General features: G+C 43.5%; 1 protein-coding gene across 5 annotated transcripts in view; it reads left to right on the top strand.

The window, feature by feature from the left end:
• The window catches only part of LOC108882180 (membrane-associated guanylate kinase, WW and PDZ domain-containing protein 2), a 36,742-nt gene extending 11,675 nt beyond the window's left edge, over positions 1–25,067 (top strand). For 3 of the 5 annotated variants that reach the window (XM_051071368.1, XM_018674524.2, XM_051071367.1), the window contains 15 exons: positions 659–775; positions 5,386–5,505; positions 6,860–7,033; positions 9,688–9,871; positions 10,832–10,902; positions 11,933–12,094; positions 12,716–13,244; positions 13,579–14,131; positions 14,309–14,372; positions 14,481–14,888; positions 19,494–19,694; positions 19,784–19,860; positions 19,967–20,113; positions 20,624–20,762; positions 21,775–25,067. In XM_051071368.1, the coding sequence (XP_050927325.1) occupies positions 659–775; positions 5,386–5,505; positions 6,860–7,033; positions 9,688–9,871; positions 10,832–10,902; positions 11,933–12,094; positions 12,716–13,244; positions 13,579–14,131; positions 14,309–14,372; positions 14,481–14,888; positions 19,494–19,694; positions 19,784–19,860; positions 19,967–20,113; positions 20,624–20,762; positions 21,775–22,979 (4,151 nt within the window). In that variant the 3' untranslated portion in view covers positions 22,980–25,067. Of the gene's footprint in view, positions 1–658; positions 776–5,385; positions 5,506–6,859; positions 7,034–8,125; positions 9,580–9,687; positions 9,872–10,831; positions 10,903–11,932; positions 12,095–12,715; positions 13,245–13,578; positions 14,132–14,308; positions 14,373–14,480; positions 14,889–19,493; positions 19,695–19,783; positions 19,861–19,966; positions 20,114–20,623; positions 20,763–21,154; positions 21,243–21,774 lie in introns of those variants that run through there. The other 2 variants (XM_051071369.1, XM_018674525.2) reach the window with 2 other exon arrangements.
• Positions 25,068–25,517: the final 450 nt, after the last annotated feature.

The following is a 25,517-nucleotide window of genomic DNA, read 5'->3' as shown; positions in this document are numbered from 1 at the left end:
GTGTGTTTTTTTTTTTTTTCCTTAATAGCGCACAGCAAATTCAGTCTGCTACTGGGCAGAACCACTGTAACAGACAGTGGGGGTAGGCGGTGGCAGAGGGCTGTGGACTGCTGGGCGGCAGTCTGCAGGGGAAGCACCGACAGAGCAGTCGTCTGTCAGAGTGACAAGCTGGAGATGTGCTCAGCCCATCCGTAACAGCAAGTGGGCTGTCATCAGAGGTCGTAAAGCACTTGAGATGATATTAAGAGCTCTGAGACAGGAAACTGAGCTCCAGTGATCAGCTCTGCCTCCCCTGGTGACAGCCTCAACTGTTTTGTCTGGAGCAATTAACCTCAGTGGGTTGTTATGTATGCATGAGGTACTTGGGAGATCACATTTTATACTCAGGATCTACAGATATATGAAGTGATATTGAAAGATTAGTATGTGTGAACGTGGGAGTCTGAGGTCGTAAAGTTGATGGTCTTAAATTGAGCCCGGCAGGAGTAAATATTAGTGCTTAAAATACATTTCAGCCTTTATTTGACAGGTTACAAACAAATACATCATCAGACTGTTTATGTTTACAGACCTGATATTGTTATGTGTGTTTTCGTCTCTCTCTCTCTCTTTGCTTCCCCCTCTCCATGCCATATTTGTTTCTTTGCCCTTCCCTCAGGCTCCACATTGTGCAAGGATCTCAGGTTGTATCTGAGTAAGTGCTTCACACCCGGCTCAGTGGACAGCCAACTTCAGCAGGTCATCCGAGAGAACCTCTACCTCCGCGCTGTGCCCTGTAAGTCCTGCTGTATTTCACTGTATACCTCATCTTTGTACGTCTTGTCTTATCTGCTCTTCAAGCCTCCTGCACAATCCCGTTGCTGCCATGTGCTGTATGTGTCACGTTTAAGCCTAACATTACATTTGCATTGATTTTCACGGTGCTCAAAATATAAATCTATCCAGGCATATCTCTTTGAAGTTACTGACCTCATTAATTAACACATCTCACGGTTGCCAACAAGTGAATATCTTGGTGTTAATTGGTGTTTAAGCCTGCAGAACTGTTTTCCACACTTCCTTCTGTCAATATATGCAAGCAGAACACAGAACTGTGGTGATGAAATGTAAATGAAAAATGTAAAAAAAAAAAAACACTATTGGGATTTTTAGAAATTGGTTATGAGGCTAAAATATCTTAACTCAAGTTTAAGACAGAAGATGCCACAAGTGCAGTCAGTTTGGACATTTCCATAGCAACAGTCTGTATTGTCACAACACTGGGTTTATCCACATCCTTACAATCCTCACCCCTGAGCTCCAGGCTATTACTTTGTTTGGGTGGTGGTAAGATGGTGGTAAATCTGATGGTAGTTCTGTTTGACAGGTTCTTTTTATTTGCACAGTGTTTGCATGATCCCTTGAAAAAGGGCATTTAATTTTGATGCTTATGAATAAAATCAAGCACAATGGCAGCCAAAGGCAGCTAGTTGTAGTACATCTGTTGCTATCTTAATCCTCTATAATATGACGTCACTGGAAACGGCCAGAGGATACAGCAGCTGAGTAGGGTTTTCTGAGAAGATGTTTGTGTGTTTTGGAATGTAATTTTCTGGCTTGCGTTGTGTGTTTTTTGTTGATGTTGTTGTTGTTGTTTTTTTTCCTCCTTTGTTCAAGTGCGGAGGAGAGAGACCACCTAGTGTGTCTGTAGTCTTAACCTTGCTGTGACTGTGTGGAGTTGTTGCTAATCTCTCCTTTAGTCCAGGAAGTAGGTCATGTGGGACAGTCTGCCACCACGCCACACAACACACTCGCTGACAGGACAAGGCACAGGTCAAAACTCACAGCATGGTGCCAGGAAGATAAAACTGTCTCTCTCAGTGCACAATATGCATATTCATATCATGATGATTGCACTTTTTTTTCTTTTTAAGCTTTCTCATTACTTAGCCATGTGTGTACACATCCTGTTACATGTGCAAAGCAGCTGCTCGGAGACTGAATTGCCCAAATAAACTTTAGCCATTTCCTAATCAGAATAGAATGGACATTGGATGATTGTCGTACACAAAATCAAATGAACCGGCTTTTTGAGGTTTGGTCGGAGAAGGTTTTAGAGATTGTTCTAAAGACATTATATTAATTGATAAGATATTTTAATAAATTACATTACACAGGCCATCCTTCCCCTGCTGTGCTTTTGTTGTCAAACTTTTGACGACTCCCCATCTCTGAGTGCTTTTCTCTAGTAAGAGTGACAACAAGGCAGGCTCAAGCCCCCGGGTGTGTAATCCTCTGATCTGCAGGAGACGACAGTAAGATGCTGTTGTTCTCATGCCGACACCAGCACACGCATGCTACCGTGATCCTTGAGACGTCTCATTATAGACCACTTGTAGATTATATAGGAGCAGAATTTTTTCCTTTTGTTGTTGTTTTTTTCCTGGAGGAGGCAGCTGTGCTTGATGTAACAGGAACTTAAAGCTGAGGAGTTTTCATCAGTGGCTCATTGTGGCCCCCTTCAGGATCATATGTATGTTCCTCCTGTTTCAGGAGACTCTTTGTCATCGTATACTTTGAAATACATAGTATAGATTTATTAGCCACTATTAGAAGCTTATGAAGCCTAGTTCAAGTTTTTAAAATGTTTTTCACTGCCAGGAAGCAAAGATAGTGTGATACAGCTTCAGTTTTGATTTGTTTGGGTTTTTTTTTTCATTTCAATGCTATTTCTTCCCTTGAAACTGTGGCTTAGAACCTCTGTGCTATTTAGAGAATATCCAAATCTCTGAATCCTTCTGATGAGACAATGTTCTCTGATGTTTGAGCTGGCACTGATGCAAGAAATATCATTACAAAGGCTCAGTCAGGAGGGCAGAGCATAAAAATGGAAATGAATGACAGAATTAAGTAAATGCAGGCTACTGTATCAATAATCTAGAGGGGGGAATTAAATTAAAAGCAAATGTCTATCAGTGCCAAAGGAGGAGGGTCTGACTGCAGCCTAATGGCTCTGTTTGCTCATACTGAGGCTTACTGTGTAGGTAAAAGTGTAGACAAGCTACAATATACCATATGTTCAGTCTTTAACAAACATGTATATGAAAATTACCTTCTTTTCTCTCTTCATTCATACCATTTTGTTCTGTCTGCAATTTTGTTGACGTCACGTTACGCTCCTGAACTTTCCCATCCTCGTGTATAATCTCAGTAACCATTTGTATATCTGCCCTTGGATGATTCAGAGCCAATGTCATAGCTTCAAGGCTGGTTCTGTCTCCATCTCCTCCATAAAAGACTTCTCTAATTGTCTTCCAAGTGAGTCAGAGATAAGAAACATCATCATTTAGTTATTCTAATATGCTCGCTGCAGCATTGTCAGGCAGACCGTCTGTGGCCTTTTCAGCTGTAGGATTCATCGTGAGTTATTTGTGTGCGACGATCTTGACAGACAGCTCTCTCTGGGTGTTGATACGGAGTTCTGTGTAATTACCTCTTCAATCCCTTTCTCACCCCAGTCCCAGGGGATCAGAGTGCAGCGCCTACAGGGACAGGCGGGGTGGAAAAAGATGTCAATAATCCATCCTGTCCCCCCCCTGCTGACATGTCATATATATATCTCTGAGGAGGGTGCATAGATAATGAATCCCTGCCTCGCGTTGTATCAGCTGGATAGATACTGTGTGTCCTGCGGGGAGGAGAAGAATTACACACACGTTTAGATGTCATCAGGAGATTTGCTATCAGATCTTTAATTAGACATAGAGACCTCTAATTTCCTTTAACTAGGTGCAAACACAGATGGGTGTGAACAATTAGTTTTTGCAATTTTTGGAGACCAGAGGTGCAAAGGCAACCTTGGCGCTGAATGACACAAACTGGAAAAAAAAGGCTGCACTTATCGAATCCATTATAAAGTATCAGGAGCTCTTTAAAAGCACCAGACAGTTTCCTAATGAGCCAGGAAATGATGGTCAAACATCTCTGGAGAAACTGGTCTACTCTGGGAAGCACAGAGTGTAAGGAACAATACAGGAAAACCTGATTGATTACAATTGATCAATCAGAACAGAAACCTGAACAAAAGAAATGAACAGAAAATTAGTCAGCAACAATTTTGATTATTGAATTTTTTGTAATTGTAAACCCTGTTATTCCACCTTCTCTGTTCTGATTATTTGCCGGTTTTCTTCTGGGATGGTAAACTCAATATCCTTACTGTACGTACTGTACAGTAAACACACTTTGTTCTACAGAAAGAAGAGGTCAGGCTGCTGGAGATGTCTCATGCTCTCTAGTGTTTATGTGCGAGCAGTTCTTCGTGTCTTCATCCGTGTGTTGACTGTAGTGCGAGAGTGTGTGCTTGTGTGCATGCTCTGTGCAGTCCTGCATGTGTCATTGTGGCTGGGAGAACTGCTCCCAGGACAGCAGTGCATTAATCATGGGTTTTATAGGGTAGCTGTGTGTGACTCCCTCCTGTCGGCCCCACACTGACATCACATGTGGTCCTCCAGGAGAAGGACAGAGATTTGTCCTTAGTTTGGGCTTGGTGTGATTTTTTTCTTGGGAAAAGAATTAACTCGCCTCAAGGTCAGAACGGGCGTGTAGTAAATTAGAATTATCCCACCATATTTGACACTATAAAAATGTGATAGATTTCACACTACAAGCCTGCACATGAATTTACTGATGAGGAGATCTGTGAGGTCAGGGTCAAAACACAGCAAACACTGGGACTTTCCTCAGTCCTGTAATAATGTCGGGTGTTTTTCCTGCTGTGGTTTGGCCTCGCCGCTTTCTTCCAGGCCAAGGTCAATGTGAATCAATTATGATGACAGACCATTGATCATCTGAGTGCTACACCTTTGCAATGGTGATAGAAAGACTTTAAGACTTTCACGGTGCCTCATTAATGTTTAATTCTGTTCGTACTGATCTGTTTCTTAATAAAGAGGTCTTGGTAAATGCCTACCATCATCACTGTGCTCTTTATACCAAAGGGCAGATTATGGTTGTGGGTGGATGCTGTCTTGACCTGGAACTGATTTTACATCAAGAGTGAAATGCTGTAATCAAAGTGGTTGCTTGTTATTATCATTTTAAGCTCTACTTAAATTTGTTTTGTCTTCTTAAATTTGTTTATGGTATTAATTACAACCACTATAGAGTCATTAGGGTGTTGAGTTTTGCTGGACTGTCTGAGTGTAATTTCTCAAACCAATGTTTGGACTATTTATAGTTTGCTGAGTTGTTGTTTTGTTTAAACACTGGACTCAGATTGATGACTCCCGATGAGAGGAAAAGGCCTTGATTAATTGACACATCATTCACAGCGGAGCTGGCAGTATTTCTAGCCCTGTAGCTCTGATGTATGACATAATATTTCCTGTTGTCTCCCTCTTCCAGGTACGACCAGACAGCCCAGAGACGGGGAAATCACAGGGGTAGATTACAACTTTGTCTCCATTGAGGAGTTCTTCTCCCTGGAGGAGTCGGGAGCACTGCTTGAGAGTGGCAAGTTTAAAGGTGAATAAGTTGGAATATTTCAACTAACTGATGTGGCGGCCTGATAGTCTCCAAAGATAGTTGTATGATGATTCATCATGCAGAGAAAATTAGTGAAGTTATCCTAGTACTTTTAGTTAGAACAGTGTGTACTTTATTTGAATTTCTCTGTAATTGAACAATGAAAAAGTATATTAACATAGAGCAATGTAACACACAATCGCTGAACCATTGCAAGGTAAATATTTGTGCTGTTCTGTACGTGAAAAAAATTGTTTAACATCTTGGGAAATACGGTATTTAACTTTCTCTGCAAGAGCTAGAAAAGAAGATCTCTCATATCTCACGACCATATGATGTTGCAGCCGACAGCTTATGGAAACAACACTTTTTGTTTCCTGAGCAAGGCTAGCTTTTTTCCCTCCAGTTAGTGCTAAGCTAAGCTAACATGCTGCTGTCTTCAGAAAGTGGTGCTGATTCTCATGTAACTGTAAGCATATTTCCCAAAATGTCAAACTGCACGTTTATAAACCATTTTCCTCCCTCTTTTTAATATACTCATTGTGTTCCCTGCCCATGAAACATTTATTGACAGTTTTTTGTTGTGATGAATGAGGTTTACATAATTGATAACAGGAGGACAGCCAGTTGTAAAGCCTAAAGCTCTGCCTGGCATATTAATGTCGTCAGGTGTGGCTCACCTCGTATCTATCCTGCAGACCCCTCCCCCCTGTAAGGGTCAGAGTGCTGCCTCTGATTAAAAAGCCTCCATACATTAACATCCATAATTTATAAGAGTTTAATGGGAGCAATAAATGTCATCCTCCCCTGCCTTATATGTGACATTGACAGACACATCACTACAGCAGAGCAATCAGGAGTATCAGCAGCACTGCGCGTGCTGTAGCCTGCAGAAACTGCAGTAAATGGTGACGGCTGGTGACCTTGTTGCTGAGTTCACTAATCTAATGTTTCCCCTCAACCCATTTGGATCTCCATGAGCCAAATGGAAGGGTGAAGGTAATTTCATTTCTTCTTTCGCAGCTGGAGCAGATGGCTAGACTGAGAATATAGAACATATGCAGTGTGTGATCTCGGGGGGTTCATAATGCACATACATACAGGCAAGTAGTATGTGCTGTTTTGTGCGTGATAACACAACCCTGCTCTGTTCCTGAATATTTGAATGTAAAATCTCATGAACTCATATCAGTTTGGAACTCAGTGGCGTGCTAATGCCGATTGTGCACTGTTATGGATCTTTAGATTTATGTCAATAGATTTTAAATTTCAACACAGGGCATTTCCACTTAAATTTAAATATCAGTTCACTCAGTATGTTTGTCATCTTTCTCCTGCCCTCCCCTTGTCTCAGGAAATTACTACGGCACACCTCGGCCCGTTCACATCAGCGCAGAGAGCCCCCCCATCACCTACCAGGAACACCGCAACCTGCTCAGAAACTTCCGCACACGCAGCAAATCGCTCAGCAACCTGGAGAAGGCTGCAGAGGACGGCGAAAACAGCGAGGACGACTCAGGCCTGTCAGGCAAGTGTCTCTAAAACCTGGTTCATGTGACAGCATGTGTGGACCACAGCATAAATGTAAATCTGAAGAGACTGGTGCAAATACAATGATACAGAGCAGCATAATGGAGCATGGAATTTTACAGTTGCCTTTTTTATAGTTGAAGAATTGAGGACGTATCGACAGGATAAAACGTGTCTGTTGATCCCTGCACATGGAGCCAGCAGCTAAATGCTGCATTGTCCCTCTATCTATAGCTCCAGTCTCTGATACTCAAATTAATCAATCATTAGCACGATTAGTATGCTCTAAACTCTCAGTGGGGCTGTGGCCTCATCGATCGCTGGATCACCTCCAAGGGAAGGTCAGTCTGCCTCAGGTCGAACAGGCGAGGAGGTAAGCAGATAGGGAAGCATGCACACAGGGAGGTGAGGGAAAAAACTGAGGAAATGCTAAAAGTGTTTGAATTAAATCATTAGACTCTCCTAACACTGGAATAGCCAACACAGGGTTGCTGTTTTTTTTTTTTTTTTTCATTTTAGATGTGATGGATGACTCATTGTTCCAGATATGGCTTATTATGTTAAACAGGCAGCTTAAAAGGCTTATTATTCACCAGTGGTGGAAGAAGCAGATACTTTATTCAGAAAAAAAAATCCATTAAAAGTAAGTAAAGTCCTTCGCTAAAAATTCTACTTTAGTACAGAAGTATTATCAGCAAAGTAAAAGTACTTGTTCTGCAGAAAAATGTCCCCAGTGACTGATATATTAATATTATATTATTAGGTTATTAATATTGATGAAATGATGTGTGAGCAATATTTTACTGTTGAGATGGAGGTAGTTTTGACTACTACTACTACTTTACTACTAATGTAAAGTTATGTAGTTGGTCTCCGATATAGAGATCAAGCCTCCTCAAAAGGAGTTGAAAAGAAGAAAAATCTAAGCTCCACTGTTCATTTTGTGGATTTTTAAATTAAATTTTAGGTTAATATATGAATATTGATTCTATTAATGTATAAATAATATTTTTTTATCTTCTTCTGCCTAAAACAGTTGTTTGAATTAAACCACCAGTTTAGAGGGGATTGTCTCTTTGATGCTACTGCTAAAACATCTGATACATGATAAGGTGGACACTTGTTTTTATGCATTATCTTTATCTTTTCCATCTGTCTTTATGTCTGTCCCATTCTTGTGAACACAATATCTCAGGAACACCTGGAGGGAATTTCTTCAAATTTGGCACAAACGTTCTCTCAGAGTCAAGGATGAACTTATCAGATTTTTGTGGTCAAAGCAACTTGACTGGTTGGTAGAGGTATACAACCAGGAGGCAGTAATTCTAGTCACAAGAGATATATGGCAGAAAGTCAAACAAGATATGCCCTCACAGACAGATGACAGATTTTAGTATTTATGGTATTCTAGCAAAAGCGGTTCACACATATGACTGGCCCTCCCTTCCCAATGGCACTCTGCCAGACCTTAGAAAGAGTTAAGGTCAACTTCAACAGCACCTTATATAGTAATTCCAAACATCAGGTCACTAGGGCAAAGCATTTGGTCTGGTTCTCTTTTCAGGAATGGCTGAGAATATCCTCACAGCAAGGATGTGGTATATTTAGACACTACAGTTACAGGGCATAGAGACAGAGAGGTATAAAGGTAGAGCACATACAACGTAGATAAATGATAAACTGATGCTTCATGCTAATTTACTTTCACAGATCACAAGCCGAAAAAGGTTGAAATTAATCTTAAAGTATCTGTAAATGAATGCTAGCTGTCAAATAAATGTAGTGGAGAAAAAAATACATTATTTTCCTCTAAAATGTGAAGACTAAAGAAGTATCAAGTATATAAGACTAACCTCTATGTAATGAAATGAATTCTGAAGGCAGTGTTGGAGAAGTGATGGTAGCAAGAAAGTAGAACACAAGAGCTGAACACAAGGTGGGTGTGAGATTAAATGACTGGGGTAAGAGAGCAAGGCAGCGGCATAGGGTTGTGGTGATGGAGGTAGGTAGGGAGGCTGAGTGTTTGGAAAGGTGGAGACAGGAGGGAGCCAGAATGGTAGAGAAGATAAGAGAGAGGCAGGCAGAGTGGGAGGTGGGAAACGCAGGCAGGCAGAGATCCAGAGAGTTAGGGATGGGCTCCAAACAGGCAGGTAGGGCAGCAAGCAGCCGGGACTTAGGGGGTGGGGGGGTAAATGCAGGATGCAGGCAGGATGGAGTGGGAGAGAGCCATCCAACAAACTGACCTTTGCTGAGTCATTTTCTGAAGTGATACTGTGTGGGTGGATTCAGCAGCACTTGTCGTGTGCAGCAGGACTCTGGACGCCCCGTGTTGTGTCCAGCATCTCTCAGATCCATGCTGGAGCTCACAACTGAAGGACAGCATCAAGGACAGCTAAGCAGAAAATATGCTTATTTTTCTTCCTCTGGTAGTATGGCATGCACAGTCACACACCCTGCCTCCTTAGAGGGAGGACAAAGCTGGACTGAGATGCTGACCTCAGGTCTTTTTCGCCTGACAACCCTCAATGGAATTCCCAGCATCAGGTCATTACAGATTGCAGGAGAAACTTTTTCACCCACCGCATCGGTTCGATAATATGTCACTGTTTGATTTAGATTCTTAACAGTCTGTCTCATCACCACCATCCACAGGAGGATCTGCAGGCCTCAGCAGCCACCGTTCCCCCGGTCGGCCCCGGGCGTCCAGCAGCGGCGGGGATGGTGGTGCCGTAGAGAACGGGATCATTGGCAGCAGAGGTAGTGCCAGGGTGAGAGCTGTGATGCCTGATCACTGGGAGCAGGCCTTCAGTGACCCAGGAGAGTCTTATTACATAGAGTGAGTGTCTACCTGGTCTTCGCAAATCTGTTAAAGGAATATATTCAGCTTTCTGGGAATTACACTCATCACTTTCTTGCAAAGTTAGACGACAAGAGATCAATACCATACATGTATGTTCGCTAAATATGAAGCTGAAGTGAAGAGATAGTTAGCTTAGCTTAGCTGGAAAAAGAGGGAAACAGCTAGCCTGGCTACCAGCACCTCTAAAGCTCACTCATGTATAGGAGCTGTTTGTAAGTTTTGCTATCGCTACACAGCCAGTGTTAGCATTAACAGCTGTTTATTTAGCAGTCTAGAGGAAACATTCAACATCAAAGAGCTGTCTTCAGTAGTGGAAAGCAATGCCAGTGTTTTGCTAGTTCTACCACTTATTTTCTTTTAATGAAGTTAGCATGCTAACCAGCTACCTTAGCTTAGCTATAGCTAAGTTCTAACCCTAACCATGGACAGGAAACAGTATTTGAAGGGGAGGAGAACTCCTTTAAGTTGATACATTCGAGAGGGAAAAAACACTTTAACACAAGGATATAACCCCCTGTAAACTACAGCTGGTCGTTTTTGAAATTCAGTTTTTGTGTGGCAGGTTATTGACTGAGTTTTTGCAGGTACGCTGACTTTCTGGACTCTTTGGACAGAGACAGGCTAACTCTTTCCCTCTGTTTTCAGTCTTCATGCTAAAAAATAGCTAATCACTTCTTGGCCCTAGATTCATACAGTAAAGAGAGCAGTATCAACCTTCTGGTCTAACTCTCTGAAAGAAAGCTATTCACCCTGTTTCTCAAAATGTCAAAGTATTTCTTTAAACATGCTCTGAATACAGTGGAGCTGCCATGCAAAGCTGTCATGACTATCAGTGGCATCTAGGCTCATCTCTGTTCTGATTGTGATACAATCCAATGCTATTATGTTTCTAAAGAGGGTGTCTTTTCTTTTCCTTTCCCCCTTTGTCTCTCCAAGTCGCAACCCAAAGAGAACCAGCTGGCAGAGTCCTCGAGCCTCAAGCAGGGAGACGGTCTACAAAAATGAATGTGAGCCTCTTTTGTTTCTTTTCGCTCTCTCTTTCTTGATGTAATTATTTGAACACTGGTGACACATTCAACTGTTGAACAGCCTCAATGAAGCAATGAAATATTTGTTAAGAACGGAAGCAACAGACACAGCCGGCTTGTTAGAGTCAAATGAGATGGAATGAGCTTTTCGCTGAACAGAGACGTGTAAGTGATTAAGGCCTAAAGCTCGGAGCTGCTGGCAAAGAGCCAGACTCGCTGCTGAAGGCTGGCGGGGTCGGCACGTGTGCGGCATGTGACTGGCAACTTAATTTTATAATTTGGTCACATGATTTGTTGGTAAAAGAACAAGGACATAATCTAGTTTCTAATGTCTGTCTGACATGGCTGATTGGAAACACTCAGAAAGCCATCTGTTTATTACGCTGTGATTCCAGCTTGTCTCAGTAAAGTGCAGTACACTCCTCTCACCAGCAGAAGGTGATATAATCTCCATTATGGCCAGCTGTTACCTGCATGTGAAAGGATTATTGTAAAATCTTATACAAATGGAGTACACTGATAATGTGTTAGGGTGGACAAATGTGTGAATTAATACCTTCTGAGATGACGGCTGCTCCTACAGCCACTTTAAGACACAGAGCTGAAATAAGAAGGAAAATGAGAAGAAAATGAAATCAGTGTTAAAACATTTTCCACAGATTTGGTGATGCAAAACAGTAAACAGTAAATAAAAGTACCCAGATTACAGTAGTGTGTCAGGTCTGTGTAATGGATTACGTAGCTGATTTTAGTCTGTAATGGATTTTGCTTTTAATGCAATCTTTCCACTAAACACTTTGGTTTGTGTGCGTGTCTATTTATTTATAAGTATTTTTTTGTTAAAAGCCATCTGGCGATTGGTTTGCAGTGTTCTGACTCTCTTTCTCTCTTTTCCCTTCACTCCTAAAACCCATCAGTTCTGACCATTAAGTCATAGACGCACACAGGACTGTAAGCATCATCACTATCTCACCCTCTCTCTCTTTCTGTATGTTTCGGTGACTGCCAGGGTTCACAGACCAGCCTGGTGAGCTCAGGGGTTTCCCCGTGCACACACACTTGACCAAGGGTTCCAGAGGGTTTGGTTTCAATATTGTGGGGGGCAGCAGGCCAAGAGAGTTCCTCCAGGTCTACAGCGTGACTGCAAGTGGACCTTCAGCACTCAAGACAGGTAAAAATACAACGAACCTGGATGATTACTGCATTGGGAAAGCTAACAGAAATGTATTGCTGTAAAAAAAGTGAGATGAATCATTTGAAACAACTTCAAACAAAAAGACATTACTTTCCAGCATGTTATTAGTGATGATAATGATGAGATATGTAACTATGGTAAATCTTGTAAGATGTTGCAGAAAATATTTCAGCAGTTTGTTTTAACAGCCTTAATCTGTCTCTGTCTCTGCTCTTTGGGATTAAACCTATGGAATCTTCTGATCTTCCGCAGCAAGTGTATATCACAAACGTTCCTTAATCCTCAGGGCAAGCACGCCATAATCTAGCTATAATAACACATGCATATGCAGCGGTAAACATCCATTTCACACACACACAAGGCAGATATTACTGTTCTAGGAAGCCAGAGCACAGGCTTTCTCTGCAGGGACTGATCTAGTTCATATATGATGTTAATAGGCTGGTTTAGAGGGATTAGTTGGTTGGATTAGTCCACGCCCACACAAAAGACACAGACAGTGTTTCCTTTGCAAACAAATTTTGCTACAGATGATAGAAAAGTATACAATACATACAATACATCTCCTTCCATGTGCTTTCCTTTTTGTTTTATCAGCGGACATCCTTGTGTTCATCAATGACGTTTGTGTGTTGGGAGTGTCTCACAAAGAGGTGGTGGAGATGCTGAAGTCGGTGCCTGTGGGCCACAGCGTGGATGTAGAGGTCAGAAGAGGGTATCCCATGCTCTACAACCCGGACGGCTGTCCCAAGCAGCCCCCACCAAGGCTAATGGACAGTGGGGAACCCATCCTACCACCCACCACCACCCAGCCTCAGCCTCTTCATCACCAGCTATCTCGCCTCCCGACGCCCACTCCCCAGACCCAGCACTTTAACTTTAACGGGGTCCATGGTGACGGGAGCTACATGGAACCAGGGGTGACTCTAGACGCTAATGGAAACGCAACATCTTTCGCAGTCAGGCAGCCGCCCTCATACAGACGCTCCAGCATGAGCAATGCTGTCTCTTCGTCCCCTGTGCGCTCACCTCGTCATCTGAGAAGTTTAGCTAGGCTGCAGTCGCTCGACCAAACCCTGGCCAGCCAGAGTGACAGTGAAGTTGTTTCTGCGATTGGTTCACACAGGTACACACCTACGCATATAACTCAGCAGAGGGTGTACACATGCACAGACTAGCTCCAGTAGAGATTGTGCTTGTGAAGTGCATTTATTTGAATTTACAATGCCCCTTTTAAAGTGTTTAATTAAAATAAAGTAATTCTGATTAGTATTGAAATTAAGTATCTTTGAAAGTTCACCTGTAATTTCAAATTAAGACTGATCAGTTCTCAGTTTAATCGAGAAATGAATCAATCCACAATGAATATAATCATTAGTTGCAGCCCTTCAGTATAAGAATGTGTCAAAGCTAAAACTTATTTACTATTGATTTTAACTTTCCTTCCTCTTCCTCATCAGGGCATCAGTGATTCGTAACCACAACAATAACTCCCTCTCAGCACCCTCTCATCCTTTACGTTACGGCACGTCCAAGTCGTCCGAGAGTGACTTGTCCACCTGCACCCTGTCCGGGTCCCGCCTGCCCCTGCCTCAGTCACCCAGAAGGCCGTCATCCTCCCCTGGCGGACCCCGCAGCGCTCACTCCCGCCTCTTCAGACCACAGACGACCTCCCACCTCAGACCTCCCCCTACCCCCGACAGCCCCCACCACCGCAGCTTCAACGGTTACCACGGCAACGCCAGCCCCACTGCGAGCCCCACCAGCTTGTCCTCTCCAGGGGCGATGAGCGTGGGCAGCGGGTTTGGCAGCGGAGGGGAGCTGGTGCCGGTGGCCTTGGCCCAGGCCGAAGGAGACCGAGGCCTCGGCTTCAGCGTGACAGCCGGCGGTTCGGGAGGAAGGATGACCATAGTGAAAAGAGTCTGGGACAGGAAGCAGTGCAACTCTCTGCAGCCAGGGGATGCTATTGTCAAAATCAATGGAGCTGATGTCCAGAGTCTTAGCTTTGCACAGGTAACTGGGGATCAAATGGGAGGGAGGTGAGAGAAGGAATATGATTTATGGTTATTGGGTTAAAACTGTGCTTCTCCTTTGTTTTAAACTTGTGACCAGTAATACAAAGCAGTGACCACTTGCAAGTCTTTGTCACAGGCTGCATGATTTGTAATAGACTTATATGTTTGTTCACAGGTACAAACAATCCTCCAAGAACACACCAAACAGGGAGAAGTCATCTTATTGGTTTACAGAGGAGGTAAATCATTAACATTGGTTGTCGAGCCAGTGGTTTTTAGTTACTAACAGCCAAGTCTTTTCAATGTGGATGAACTCCTCTCACAGTTATTTTCTCTCTTATCATTAGGCATCTATCATTCAACCGTTTCCCCTATTCGAAGGCTCCCCCCGCCTCTTCTCCGTCCACCTCCTCCACCTCTTGGTTCAGAGGACTCCACTGTGCTCCCAGAAGCGCTGCCCGTGCCCCGCACCTCCTTCAGCACTCCTCCCTCCCCAGCCCCAACACGTTCCTCGCTGATCCAGAGCACCAGTTTCTTGGAGTCGATTCCGGTGACCCTGACGATGGAGCCCAAAGACTGGATCAACACGGGCCTGGAGGACGACACGGGTGGCATCACGGTGCCCAGTTCAGGTCTGGAGAGGCAGGGCGGTGAGCGTGTTCGGCCGCTGCGAGGGTTTGACGTGGAGCTGAGGAGAAAGCCAGGAGAGGGCTTTGGGTTCGTCATTGCCTCTCAGGATGTAGAGAATGGCAAAGGTGAGAGCCAACCAGTGATAAATTGTATGCGCAACATGTGTATTAAGTTAAAATAATTTAAATATAACCAGTTTATGAAGCTGTATTTTTATATTGAAGAGTCTTAAGTAGAACTGGACGGCATTAGTTGAACTTTTCTGACACAGTAGAATCATTTGGTTACCTGCCCAGGGAAACAGGTTTTATTTGGATGCCCTTGTGGACAGATGGACCATTAGGTAATTACAGATTAAAAAGTGGTCACTATGGCCACATGCCACCAGATGAGTCATGTATGATTAACCCTTTTCTTGTAATGTGTTTTTTTTCCATGATGGTTTTATTTACACAGTCAAAGGAAATCAGTTTTCCTCTATTTTACATAATTGGCCTATCACTGACACTTTTAGGTGGCTAGCAGAAAGTAATAATAAGTAAGTAATTTCTGTCTTCTGAAAATCTCAAATTCACAGTAGCTAAATGCTGCTTCTCCAGGTCAAGAGCGTTCATATGGCATGTATGTATTTTGGTAATAAGCCATTGATAGATTTATAAGCAGTAGTACCTTATTCTCTTACATGCTTACACGCTGGAAGCCAGCGAAGAGTCTGGGAGAGTTTTGAGTCTCTGGGTGACCACTGGAACCCTTTTTCTGATTTTATAGGAGGTGTTAGTTTAGATCAATATTCAGAATCTCAAGCATGACATATGATTTCCTGGCTTATCAAATGAGAAGTCGCATATTTTGGGAAATGTACTTAGTCGCTTTCTTGTTGAGAGTTATGTGAGAGGATTGATACCATTCACATGTCTGTTCTGTAAATGTGATGCTAGAATCATCAGCTGATTAGCTTAGCTTAGCATAAAGACTGGAGACAGGGGTCAACAGCTACCCTGGCTCTATCCAGACATAACAAATCCCCTGATTGCATCTTTGAGGCTCACTGTGTCATTTTTACAAACAAAATGCAGTAACTGCACAGACATAGGAGGGGCACCAATTTAATTCTAAGTGAATAAACATATTTCTTTAAGTAGTTTACAGGTTATTTACAGGTTTCGTATGTGCCTGTGCTCTTATTAATTCAGTTTGTGAGCTGTATTGTCCCTTACTGAATGACCTTTTCCTAAAAGTGTCTTATCAGTACTCACTCTGTGTTCTCTATCCATTCTGATCTGTCAGGACACTGAGGCTTGTTTGTGTTCTGTCTGGGAAGTGAACACATCCCGTCCTTATTAGCTTTTAGTGTAGTGCTTATGAATAGCAGGATAACCGCAGCATCCCCATGATGTATTGCCCCGCTCTCCTCTTCCCATGTCTTGTATTTACTGCTCTGTTCCAGTTTGATGCAGTTCAATTTGCTTTATGGCCTGAGTGAACACGCATTTATGTTTTCATGGTGAGATTAAGGTTGTTGGTGCACCTGTCTCTGCAATACAGAGACCCTCCCTCCCTCTCTCCCTCCCTCCCTCCTCATTCTCCCCTTCATTTCACTCCTGTCGTGTCACAGAAAGAAGTCCCCTTCGTCTCACTATATCTCCCTTTTTCTTCTATCATTTCCTCTTCCCGCCTCTCTCTTTCTCCTCCACTCATTAGTCTTTTCTCTCCACAGCTCTTCTCTCACTCTCCCTCTCAAGCCCCCGCCCACTCTCTCCCTCGTTCTCTCTCTCTCTCACTCTCGCTCACAGCCCCTTTTACTCTGCAGTAAAAGCGTCCAGTCTGGTTTTTCAAAAGATTAAAACTCTCCCTCTCCCTCTCTCTCTCTTTCTATCTCTCCCTCCCTCCCTCCTTCCCATTCCCCCCCTTGCTCTCTGAATGCTTAAGAGAAATGCTACACTGAACATTTCCCTCGCCGAGGCGCAACAGAGGGGACGATATACCGTGTTTTTAGCTCTTGTTGACGATCACGTGAATCCGAACACCTTCAAGCTTCCTGACACGGAATACAGGAGGGTTTTTTTTTCTTTCTTTCTTTTTGTTTTCCTGCGCATGCTAATGAAAGATGCTGGAGAGACTACAGTCTGCTCTGAAAACTGTGAAGGAGTCTAAACGTAATTATTTGCTCCAATTCTGGTTTTACATTTACCAAGAAAAAAAAGGGTAGGATACTGGTTTGGTGCAGTGTTTCAGGTTTAGATTTGTGCATGAGCTAGAGCTGTTAAATCCTGTGTTGCACTCTAAAGTTTGCTCGGTCAGGTGTGTTGACTTTGGCAGCATGAAAGTTAGCTCCACAAGCTCACATGTTCTAGATATCAGGTGGGTGATCAAACTACTGCCGTAACAGAGAGATGCTGTATATCTATATTTTTTTTACAGTTATATCACTGAGGATGGCAGTGACAGAAAGATATGAGAGAGATGATTTTTTTAACCATCCAGGCTTAAAGCAGCAGCACATGACATGTTGTGGTAATGGTCTGCGTATTAGAGCCATTAGTGAGCCACACAAGCTGTAAGATGAATGGACTTAACAGATAATATTAGCAGTGCTGAGTTCAGCATTAACTAACCTGCACACACTCAACTGTATGAATGATCCTGCTAAAGATCAACAGTGCCCCCCCACTCTCTGGGTCTCCGACATGTAGTAGGCATCTGCAGGGCTGCCGTGGGGACGCCTGCACTGGCCGATGCATCTAGGCTGCAGAGGAGGGGGATTTTACGATGGCGGAGAGAGGTGGTGGTGGGGGGTGGGGGGTGGTTGCTGCTACCACTCCTGAGCGGTGATCAGTGCAGCGCGTCAGAGGCTGGCTGGCTTCTGGGCATACCGCAGTGGGATTACTCTGGACAGGAGAACATGGAGAGCCAGAGGAAAAGACACTACGATATAAAGCAGTCCATTTGGATGCATCTGTGTGTAGTTTAAGCGTGTGTGTTTGTGTGTGTGAGGCTGAGTACATCTGTCCCAATCCCTCTGTGTGTGAGTCACTGTGTATGTGTGTGTGTGTGTGCACAATGGCTGCCGTGTGTGAGCATGTCTGTTGCATGCGTATTCATGTGTTTTGGCTACCGTTGATGTACGACTGATGTATTATGCATGATAAGAAGACTATTTGCAAAGCTGCCTTGGCTTTGATTTGACCTGATTGCTGTTTCTGCCTGGGTCACCCAGATTAGGCCCAGACAGATTTGAGATGTGTCTCTGGGCTCTGAATTATAGGCTGTACCTTTTAATGGGATCATCATTCCAATATTACATACACTTCATCTCATGTGACATCGTCCTAGCCCCCTAATTACAATCTTAATCTGTTAAGGACCATTTCATCTCACTTCATAAAACAATTTAAACATGCTATTTTTAGACCGGAGGGATACAGACTGAAGGGACAGTCATGTACCTCAGCTGAATGAGAGTCTCAAAATGTTTATACTGCCTGATGGGTTACATAAGGCCACTGGCAAGACTCTAGAGGGGCCAGCTGTCAGCAAAGCACAGCATATCCTCAAAAAGGGGTCATGGAGAGAGTAATAGGGAGTTTACAAAGATACAGAAAGAGGAACAGAAGATAGAATCAGAAGTCTAAGCGGACAGAGACAGACCGTCCAGCTAAAAACTGTAAGAAGCTTTTTTTTTTGGTGCAGGAGATTAATGGAACCAAATGTATTTTTAGTCTGCTCAATATTTTTCTCATCAACATCAGACACTGACTGGAATTAAGCTTAATTGTGAGCGATATCTTCGTAGAGAAGATAAGACAAAGGGAGTTAATGATACACGAGGCTTATTGTCCCTCCTCACACTATTAGTATCTTCTCTTCACTTCAAAAGTCAGTTGAATCACACTAAAGTCCAGAACACACTTGCACATTATCTGTGACCTCAGCTTCGCATTCATTGTCTTTAATAGTTTAAGAGTTATATGTGGTGTGTTCTCTAGGTGTGGAGAAGTGTAGGGCCTAGGAGAAGATGGCCAGCGTTTTCCCACACAGAGAAAAAGATATTTTGTGGTGCCAGCAAGTATTGCTGTGTGTGTGTGTTTATGTGTGTGTGTTTTGTATGCCAGTGGCATACCAGTGCACAGACTGCAAGTTAGGGGATCTTAGAAGAGCTGAGCATAAGATTCACTGACGTGAAGTGTATATATCTAAAGTCTGCTGTTATATGAAGTTTGACAGATTCAGGACAGGAAAATATTGTTGGAGAGCTTGTGTTCCATGACAGTTTGTACTTGAGGAGAAAGACAAATTATCGAAAGGCGAAAAACAGTTCCCGGTGTGTCAGCGGATCGAGAGATAGGTTGATAGATGGGAAGATGCAAGGAGAGCAGGACGGTGTTTCAAGGAGACGGTGGGGGAGGTGTAAAGAAAAGCTTCTGTAGGAAGTAATTTATAAAGTAAACTCTGCCAAAAACGATCCAAAGCTTAATTACAGCTTGTTTTAGGAATTCTGGCATACGCACAAGTGAGATAAATCTTCCTGCTTTTAAATTTATCTACATTTGACCCCACTTATTGCTCGCTGCCTTCAGTTAAAAGGAAAGTTTTGGTGCTGGAGCCGGAGTTTTGTGTTCCAACTGCAACTTAAGTCAAGTCCAGTATGAACCACTCAACAACCTACTCAAGCAGCCAGTCATTTAAGGTAGTAGTAAATAACAGTTTGTTGTCTTCTGTCCTCTCCTCAGCTGCTTCTCTTCTCCCTCACCGGTTTGTGACGGTCCGCCGAGGCAGCCCGGCAGCCAAGAGCGGGCAGATCCGGCCTGGAGATCGACTGGAGGCAGTAGAGGGACGCTCAGTGGTGACTCTGCCTCATCGGGAGCTTGCTCAGATACTTCGACGAGTGGGAAACACTCTACGGCTCACCATTGTCCCCCGTCCAAGCACCTGTGAGCACTGACTTTAATATCTGGTGAACGCAAAGTTACACAGCCGTGCTCTTATTTCATAATGTAATCTCAAACTTCATCTCTTCCAGACTCTTCAAGCCTCTCAGAAACGACTGAATATGACCCTGGTCACAGAAGCAGAAAAGGTCAGAGGTCGCGTCCAAAGGTAAGGGCATAATCATCAGCTCATTTTATCCACTGCCAGTGTGTGATATATCCCACAGTGATGACTGCCAGTCCTCCATCTGACTCTCTCTGCCCTTGTCTCCCAGCGTGACTCCAGGTATTACAGTGTAGACCTGGATCGTGGCCCCTCGGGCTTCGGCTTCAGCCTCCGAGGGGGCAGTGAGTACAACATGGGCCTCTACGTCCTGGGACTGATGGAGGGGGGGCCAGCCTCACGGAGCCAAAAGATGCAGGTGAGCCGGTTTGCTGTGTATACTCTTCTACTGTTAAGTTAAAACTCAAAAATCTACTTCCTCTTTTCCTTCCTTTTAGCTTACTGCTAATTTGCAAATGTTAGCATGCTAACAAGCTGAACTAAGGTGCTAGTGTTAGCATTCAGTACAGCCTCACAGAGCTGCTAGTGTGACTGTAAACTGTAAAGTCTTGTTTCCAATTTTTCCTCCTCAAGTGATGAAAGTATTATCTGCCAGTAAGTCACCACAATATAATCTTGACTCGTCACAGTAGGAAAAGCACAGGTGTAAATAATTAACTGAATAATGGCTGAATTCCATTTAGCTGCTTCAGTTTCAGGGTCCTGGCTTTGTGAATGCTCGCTCACTGTCACACCATGTGATTAGTAACACCTGTGTTCTTCCTGCTATGACAAGTCAAAATGTCTGCAGTGAAAAAGACCTGTGTCAGTTACTGGTATAACATTATGTAACTGAATATTCTGCTGTGTTTGTATGTGGTGGCTGCAGGTGAGCGATCAGCTCGTGGAGATTAATGGGGACAGCACAGCTGGGATGACCCACAGCCAGGCTGTCGAGCAGATCCGTAGAGGGGGTCATCGCATCCACCTGGTGCTCAAGAGAGGAAACGGCTACGTGCCTGACTATGGTAAGACACAGTAGGAGGGTATGGGTATTAGTTTTGGATGTTACCACCATGTCTGTGTGAAAATATATAAGATTTAAACATTTTTTTAAAATCAGGGAACCTCTGTCTTTGGCCTGTGATGCATTTGTCTTGGGTGTGTAATCTCCCTTCTTCTTTTTCTGTCGCATTGATTCTAACTAAACAACTTTCTACCTTTCTTTTTCTTTTGGGGTGTTTTTTTCTCCATCGATCCACATTTCTGGTTAATTCAATATTTTTTCCTCCTACATTTTCCCCTCTCCATTTGGCCTGTCTCGGTTTTTCCCCCCTTGGCACTTTCCTTCCTCTCCCAAACATTTCTTTCCTTTCTGCGCCACTCCTTCCTTCCTTTTCTCCTTCTTTTTCTCTCTCAGTGGAGCTCTCCAGTTTGTCTCTATGTATGACCAACTCCAAGCTAGGCGAGCCTTGCTTCTATGTCATTGGACGGACAGAGAATACGCGGTTGGTAATGGTTCCTGTTAGTTCTCCCATTTTCTGTCTCTCTACATTCCTCTGCTCACTCACCACTGCTGTCCTCACTTGTAGTGCAACAAGCCTGTGTGTCTAACCTCCTCATTATAAGATCATCTTGATTATCAACTTGCGTAGTAATGTAGGAATGTACAACATTATGAATTAACTTTCCCTAAAACCTACCTCTGAGCAGAATTCACCAATTTGTAGACACAGGGAATAATTTAGTCTAGAAAATTGCATAATTGCACTATTATAGAGCTTACTGATAATCAGATATGTGTGGTATTTCTAATGAAGGGTTATCCCAAGGTTACACTAAAATAGAAAAGCAGCTGTTGTTACACAAGAGAATCTAATGCACCTCTTCTACAAAAAACACTCTCTGGATTTCAGAGCTCTTTAATAACAGATTACATAAATGCTCTCTGCCAGAGATTTTGCTCTTCCTCTCAATTACCTGCCTATTGAGTCTGTCTTCTCTTTCTTTCTCCACCCCCCTAATATAATGTGTGTCCAGGCCGTGAGCACAGAATCACCTCCCCCTCCCTCTTGCGTCACCCCAAGGAGCAGGGTTTGGCTGCAGTAGACTCCACCGGGCGGAGGGGGCGCAGCTCCAGGCAGAAGAGGAGAAGCAGGTCTTCAGACGGACGCGAGAAAGAGAAAGGGACCAGGAGGAGAAGAAGAGGGGCCTCAGAGGGAGGGGGACGCTCTCGTTTGCAGAGCCCCGTCTCCGAGCAGGGGGAGAGGTCTCGGGAAGACAGGGACAGGGGGAGGAGGAGGAAAGGGAGGAGAGAAGAGTCTCAGAGTTTACCCAGAGATGCCCTCAGGAATTATGATGACAGTGACACAGAGAGAGGAAGAGTGAGGGGAAGAAGAAGGGAGAGGGAGAGGAGAAGCAGAAGCAGAGGGAGGAAAAGCAGGAGCGGGGAGAGGGTGAGGACGGTAGAGGGTGAGGAGGAGCCTGAGGAAGTGCAGGAGGTACCTGCAGTTGAGGACAGGGTGGGGATGGCAGAGGGTGAAGAGAAGCCTCAGGAGGAGCCGGAGGAAGCGCAGGAGGTGCCTGCCATTGAGGAGAGGGTAGAAGATAAGGATGAGGAGGTGGAGGAGAGAGTGAATTTAGAGAGAGGAGAGAGTGATGAGAATATTATTCTACCCATTCCAAGTCCGAAACAAAAGCTTCCCAGACCCAAACAAATCTGGGAGGAGGAGAGTGATGAAAACTGGGACATGGCACTAGAGTACAGGGAACTGAGGAAGGAGAAGGAGCTGGAGAGCGAGCACGAACAGGAGCAAGAGCAGGAGCAGGAGCAGAAGAGGCCATGGGATGACGACAGGGCCGACCATAAAGAGACGGAGCTGAATGAGGATGAGAAAGACGATGATGCGCTGAGTGGGCACATCGAGAGGCCTTTACCGAGCGCTGCTGTGATAGATTCAATGTCACACAGAAAGCCCTTCTCCTTCCTCACCTCCACAGTGTCCGTAGAGCAGCTGTGGGACGATGAGTCAGAGTCTGGAGGCAGCCAATCTGACGGCAGCGTGTCTGCTGCCAGCATCTCAGGCCTTTCTCTGGCCGCCGCTGAAGCCGGCGGGCGCAAGGCCGCGGTGCTGCCAGGCCCCTGGCTCACACCCAGCCGACAGAGGGTGGCGCAGGTCACAGAAGGGAACAGGCACCCGGGAAGGCAGACTGGGCAGGGGGGAGGAAGAAGCGCTGTCTCATAACTTTGGACAGGAAGTAGAGCATCTGAATGACACTGTATCAGATTCTGTCCATCTCACACTGTTAGACCTCGACTTGTTTTCTGCAGCTGCCCACACTACCAACATTTTCTCTCAGTCACTTTGATAATCTACAGTAGTATGAAGTCATATTCTTTGTGCCTTTTTACAGCTGACCTCTGGCTGATGTTACATGTCACTATCACATTTTAACTTGTAAATGACACCAACATGGTTAACGGTCGCCGTTGACACCGTGACAACATCGTCTTTCTTTTAGTCTGAGGCCCTCGTTATGTTACGCATTATTATGTCTCTTTACATTTGCCTCATATATGGTAGATATTTCCAGGACAACAAGGTATTTCGGACACTTCTGTTCCAACCTACTTCCTGTCTCACCTCTCTGTTTAACACTCCAGCAGAGTGTCCTCTCTTAAATACCCCCCGCACTGTAAAAAGACTTATCACTTATACCTCATGAAGACACTGAGCAATAATAATGCAACAGTCCAAGACTATCAGCCACTCATATCCACTGCACCACGTCGATCTGGTCTGAGAGGAAACGATGTAACGTGTTTGTACGATATCCTCTTTTGTCTTATGTGGACACTTGCCTCAACTTGTAATGTTGTTCTATATAACTGAATATATGATTGTGATAATGCAAATCCCTTTTGACAGCAGGTGTGAAATCTATACTCTGTAAATATTTGTAGAGAAATAAATGACAGAACCTATTGTAAATACTATACTAACTGGAGCCAGGCCCTGATTTGTATTACTGTATTGTAATACATCATGATAAATCTATCTATCTATCTATATATATATATATATATATATATATATATATATATGAATATATGCAGTATATCTATATATTACATACAACAGCTACACATTCATATTATTTATTATCGTGTGATGAGAAATAACATATAGCTTTTGTGAAGGCTCAAAATGTAAACAGATTATGAACTATATTGTACCTGCCCTATTCATAAATGAATGTTTTGTAATATGCTGCTTGAGTGTGGATTAAGATGCTCTGTGTTGTACCCTACTTCAGAAGTCAGCAAAAGATGCCAAAAATATGCATCCGATGTGCATATTTCAAGTACTGTTAATATTGTGTATGTGTGGTCAGAACAAAAAGAAAAAACACTGTCTAGATTCTAGAGAGTGCTGTGCCCATCGTGCCACGTACAGTTGCCTTGGTAACATAAACCACTTTATTCCTAACCACTGATTTTTCTTACTGTGAAAACCCTTGCTCCGAGGTCTCTAATACGAGAGGAGGGCGGGCCGTTTAGTAATTTCAGTCATGCCAAAACACAAAGAGAGAAAAAAAAAGGTCCTTACTGTAAATCCACAGAAATATAAATCATAAGCCTCTGCAGAATCTGAGCTCAGTGTTGCGTCTGAGATGACAAAATAGCACATGATTTTGTTTTGCTCTCTTTTTTAAGCGTTCTGTTATGGAGAGAAAAAAAAAACAGGAGCCAAGCTGAATGGATACTGTGAGATGTTATTTTTCTATGAAATTATCTTTTTTGAAATACTCAGGTTTTCAGATACTTTGCTCTAGATAAGCCATTAGGAAGGGGAAGAAAAGCTACAGAGTGACTTCACATCATTTTCATAACGCAGAGTGAATTCATATTATTTAGAGCAATATTACGTTAATCCTTTCATGGCAGCATTTGGAGACGCAGACTGTTACAGCTGTTTTGTTACCAGCCCGTATTTATCTAAAGGTTGATGCTGATGCTATCAGTGAAGTCATCCCTTCATCTGTGCCCCACCATGAACAAACCACAGGACTGAAATGAACTGCTTGGTGTGCTCTGCCCCATTTGTTTGCATTGCTGTGCTGCCCAGTAAATGGCAACACAGTGACCAAACCAACACACTGCACTCCCTGACCAGTGACCATACAGAGTAGCTTGGTAGCCTATATGTAAGACTTATTTTATAACGTTTGCTAATGTTCTTTTTTTAGACTTTCATTTCCTACTGGGGATTATATGGCTGAACTGTAAACACGTTCTAATAAAACTGCAAATAAACTGCTGAACCAATTTCCTCAGTGGTCATGCATGTCTTTCTTTTATTGCTTTTTTTTAACACCAGAGGAGTCACAGTAACGGACAGCAGATGGCAGCAAAATTATAGGCTTCACTATATTAAGGAGAGATGGGATTTGACATGATGTGTGAGTATCTGAGAGAGAGAGAGATTTTAGATTATTTTAAAGATCTCATATTCACACTAAGGGTTAGATGTATCTAAGAATGAATCAGAAAGAAATTGAAGACTGTGTTAAACTCGGGTTATGGCTGAATGGGATCCATCAAGAGGGTAAAAATCTGATCATTTCCCACAGATCAATTATTAAACCTGCTTTTTGCAAGAACAGGGATTTCACATTTTCCGTGCGAGGCTCGCTCCTCAGGCTAATATTAGTTTCCTACAGTGTAAAGCAGGAGCAGCCTCACCTGCATGAGCTGTTGTACTGAGAGAGGAATTCACTCG

This window comes from Lates calcarifer, linkage group LG6 (genome assembly GCF_001640805.2).
Source record: "Lates calcarifer isolate ASB-BC8 linkage group LG6, TLL_Latcal_v3, whole genome shotgun sequence".
Classification (NCBI taxonomy): domain Eukaryota; kingdom Metazoa; phylum Chordata; class Actinopteri; family Centropomidae; genus Lates; species Lates calcarifer.
This window is presented reverse-complemented; position numbering and strand designations above follow the sequence as displayed.